This window comes from Bison bison, unplaced genomic scaffold (assembly GCF_000754665.1).
Source record: "Bison bison bison isolate TAMUID 2011002044 unplaced genomic scaffold, Bison_UMD1.0 scf7180017864289, whole genome shotgun sequence".
Taxonomy (NCBI): domain Eukaryota; kingdom Metazoa; phylum Chordata; class Mammalia; order Artiodactyla; family Bovidae; genus Bison; species Bison bison.
In genome coordinates, this window is record NW_011494861.1 from 9,733,499 (window position 1) to 9,737,191 (window position 3,693).

General features: G+C 67.9%; 1 protein-coding gene across 1 annotated transcript in view; it reads left to right on the forward strand.

The window, feature by feature from the left end:
• The window catches only part of MEGF6 (multiple EGF-like-domains 6), a 105,876-nt gene that overhangs the window by 93,360 nt on the left and 8,823 nt on the right, over positions 1–3,693 (forward strand). The window contains exons 23-32 of the mRNA XM_010850209.1: positions 130–255; positions 785–916; positions 1,010–1,138; positions 1,230–1,361; positions 1,887–2,015; positions 2,114–2,242; positions 2,417–2,545; positions 2,937–3,065; positions 3,318–3,446; positions 3,658–3,684. Of these exons, the coding sequence (XP_010848511.1) occupies positions 130–255; positions 785–916; positions 1,010–1,138; positions 1,230–1,361; positions 1,887–2,015; positions 2,114–2,242; positions 2,417–2,545; positions 2,937–3,065; positions 3,318–3,446; positions 3,658–3,684 (1,191 nt within the window). The remainder of the gene's footprint in view (positions 1–129; positions 256–784; positions 917–1,009; positions 1,139–1,229; positions 1,362–1,886; positions 2,016–2,113; positions 2,243–2,416; positions 2,546–2,936; positions 3,066–3,317; positions 3,447–3,657; positions 3,685–3,693) is intronic.

The following is a 3,693-nucleotide window of genomic DNA, read 5'->3' on the forward strand; positions in this document are numbered from 1 at the left end:
GAGTGTGACAGGTGCCAAGGGTGGCAGGTGGGGGGACAGGTGGGGGGACAGGTGCCGGGTGGGGTGGAGATCAGGGGAGGAGGGCCACTCTGAGTGGGGGCCCTGAGGCTCTCCGCTCCCCGCCCCTAGAGTGCCCAGCAGGGACGTTCGGCCAGAACTGCTCAGGCTCCTGCTCCTGTGGGGACGCCCCCTGCGACCGGGTCACAGGGCAATGTCTGTGCCCCCCGGGGAGGACCGGGGACGACTGTGGGGCAGGTGAGTGGCAGCCGTGGCCCAGGGTCACCTCAGCTCCCTGTGCTACACAATGCCTGGCCGCGTTTACAGACCCCAACCCTGGAGCCCTGTAGACCCCAGGCCCATCCACAGCAGCTACGAGAGCTCACACCACCAGCCTTGGGTCTGGATGTGGGCATCTGTGGCTGCCCCGTGGCCGAGACTGCAGAGGGGACACTGGGAACTGTCAGCCACGGGGACAGCTTGGCCAGCGGCCCCCCGCCCTCCCCAGCCTGTGGTGGATCCTCTAAGCTCCTGTTCATTGCATGTGGGTCTCTTGGTTCTTCTGGGGCCCCCCTTTTGCTTGTTGAGCATCCTGGGGCAGGGGGTCTCCCCCTGGGGTGAATGCCCTAAAGTCTACAGCCTGTGAGTGGACTAGGGGTTCCCATGACCTGCCCCCTCCCTCCTCTGGGATGACTCAGTTGGGAAGAGATATCCCTGCTCCCCAGTGGGCCCAGCAAGGCCTGGAAGACTGACTACCTCTGTGTGTGTGTGTGGGGGGGGTTGCTAGATTGTCCCGAGGGCCGCTGGGGGCTTGGCTGCCAGGAGATCTGCCCGCCGTGTGAGCACGGTGCCGCCTGTGTGCCGGAGACTGGAGCCTGCCTGTGCCGCCCCGGCTTCATGGGCAGCCGCTGCCAGGATGGTGAGTGCCCGCTGCCCCCACCTCAGCCCTGCCCGCAATCACAGCCGGCCCCATGTCCGGCCCCAGCTACGCTCAGCCTGTCTCTGCCCACAGCCTGCCCTGCTGGCTGGTTTGGACCTGGCTGCCAGACGCAGTGCTCCTGTGCCAACGATGGGCTCTGCCACCCAGTGACCGGCCGGTGCAGCTGCGCCCCTGGGTGGACCGGCCTCAGCTGCCAGAGAGGTAGCGGCCTGGTGTCCAGGCGTCCCTCCCCACCCCTGACCCGACTGTGGTCACCTGCGCAGGGTGCCCAGCCTTTGCTGCTCTGTTGCAGCCTGTGACAGCGGCCACTGGGGCCCCGACTGCAGCTTCGCCTGCAACTGCAGTGCAGGCCACGGGGGCTGTGACGCCGTCAGCGGCCTGTGTGTGTGTGAAGCCGGCTACGTGGGCCCGCGGTGTGAGCAGCGTGAGTCCCGGCCTGGCCCGCACACGCATGTGCACATGTGTGCTCATGTGCGTACACACACGCACGCTCACGTGCACACATATGTACACACACACGTACAAGTGTCAGGGGGACCCAGCCCTGCTCCCTGTCCCCAGACAAGCAGGAAGTCTCCTCGTCTAAGCCTACCCCCAACCTCCCCCATCTGGCCCCCCCGCCACCCACCACCCTCCTACCTGCCTGGGCTCAAGAGATGGCCCACGTGGAGCAAAGGCAGCGAGAGATGGCTCAGTGGCACCCTAGGGGGCACCTGCCACCTGTGGGAGGAGAGGAGAGTGTCTGCTAAGGACCAAGGGCCCTGCGCTTCAGTGTCGACCCCCACCCGGCCCGGGCCAGTGGGCCTGGGTGAGTTGGGGGCTTGGTCCCTAGCTGGGAGGGATGCAGAGGCCTTGGGTAAGGGAGGGGCTTCCCCTGCCCCACGGCCCAGGCCCTGGGCAGGACTGGGGCAGGCTCACTGTACCCCCAGCTGAGAGTCCGGTGTCTCAGGGTGTCCCCAGGGCTACTTCGGGCCGGGCTGTGGGCGGCAGTGCCAGTGCGAGCACGGGGCGGCCTGTGACCATGTCAGCGGGGCCTGCACCTGCCCTGCCGGCTGGAGGGGCACCTTCTGTGAGCGAGGTGAGCCAGGGCGCGGGCCGGAGGGGTGTGGGAGGGGTGGCCGGCGTGCGGGCGGGTCTTGTGACCCCGGGGGTCTCCTGTCACCGCCCCGCCTGCAGCCTGCCCAGCCGGCTTCTTTGGAGTGGACTGTGGCCATGCCTGTGACTGCAGTGCCGGAGTCCCCTGTGATCCTGTGAGCGGCTCCTGCCTCTGTCCTTCCGGCCGCCAGGGCCCCCGCTGTGCCCAGAGTGCGTGAGGCCCCCGTCAGCCCTGGGCGCTGCCCGTTAGGGTTAGGGTCCATCCTTGTGTGTGGCCCACCCAGGTCAGAAGGAGGGGCGCTAGACCTCAGCAGCCTGGGACCATCTGCTGCAGCCCGTCCTGGGGTCCATCACCCCCGGCCCCTGACCCCCTCTCTCCTGCAGCCTGCCCAGCCCACATGTTCGGCCACAACTGCAGCCAGGCCTGCTCCTGCTTTAATGGGGCCTCCTGTGACCCTGTCCACGGGCAGTGCCACTGTGGCCCTGGCTGGACAGGGCCCACCTGCCTGCAGGGTAAGCCCTGATCGGGAGTCTGGAGCCAGCTGTCATACTTGTCCCTCCCTGGGCCATGCAGGGTGACATGGGTGGGACTTGACGGGGATCTAAACCTCTCTGGGCAGGGAGGGTGGGAGTCTGTCTCCCTGCTATGGGGCACCTGGGGAGGGAGGGAGGCCTTAGGACTCCTAAGGGACCACACCCTTCAGCTCTGAGCCCCCAGAGACTGGCTGGCGGGCCCAGGGAGCCCTGGGCAGCTCGTCCTAGAGGCGGCCCCAGTTCCCGCCCCTAAAGTTTGGTGTCGGGCTTTGGGATGAGCCTGCAGGTCCGGTGGGCTGGCCTTACCGGGGTTCAGGCCTCTGGCCTGGCTGGCGGGGAAACCACAGGTTGCCTCTCTCTCTGGCCTCAGCCTGCCCAGAGGGCCTCTATGGTGAGGACTGTCAGCACTCCTGCCTGTGCCGGAATGGGGGCAGCTGTGACCCTGTCTCAGGACACTGCACCTGCCCAGAGGGCTGGGCCGGCCTGGCCTGTGAGAAGGGTGAGTGTCAGGCCGGTGGAGGAGAGGCCCTGGGGGTCTGGGGGTACCCAAGGCCACTGCCCTGGCCCCCTCCCTCTGAGGCCCAAGAGGGCTGCCTGGTGTTGAGGGGCAGGGCCCTGGGTGTGCCCTGGGTGTCACCACCCCCGGGCGCCTATCCTTCCCAAGGACCCAGGATCCGAGGCTCAGGGTGCAGGAAGCATGGGCAGGGCAGGTGTCCCAGGCCCCCAGGCATCACCCGCCCCGTCTCTGCAGAGTGCCTCCCGGGGGTCTTTGAAGTTGGCTGCCCGCACAGCTGCGGGTGCCTCAACGGTGGCCTCTGTGATCCACACACCGTCCACTGCCTCTGCCCAGCCGGCTGGACCGGGGACAAGTGCCAGAGCTGTGAGTGGGTGGCTCGGGGACCCATGGGGGAGGCCAGGAGGCCCCTCAGGCCCCTGTGGGGTGGCCTCCATCGTGCCAGAGTGTGGGGCCTCAGCAGGGTGGGCAGTGGGTAGGAGAGGGCAGGGCTGAGGTCTGAGCTCCCCAGGCCTACTGCCTCGGTCCGGGGAGCCGCCCTGAGCTGGACTCAGCCTGCCTGCCCCTTTCGCCACAGCCTGTCCCGAGGGCACCTTCGGGGTCCGCTGTGAGG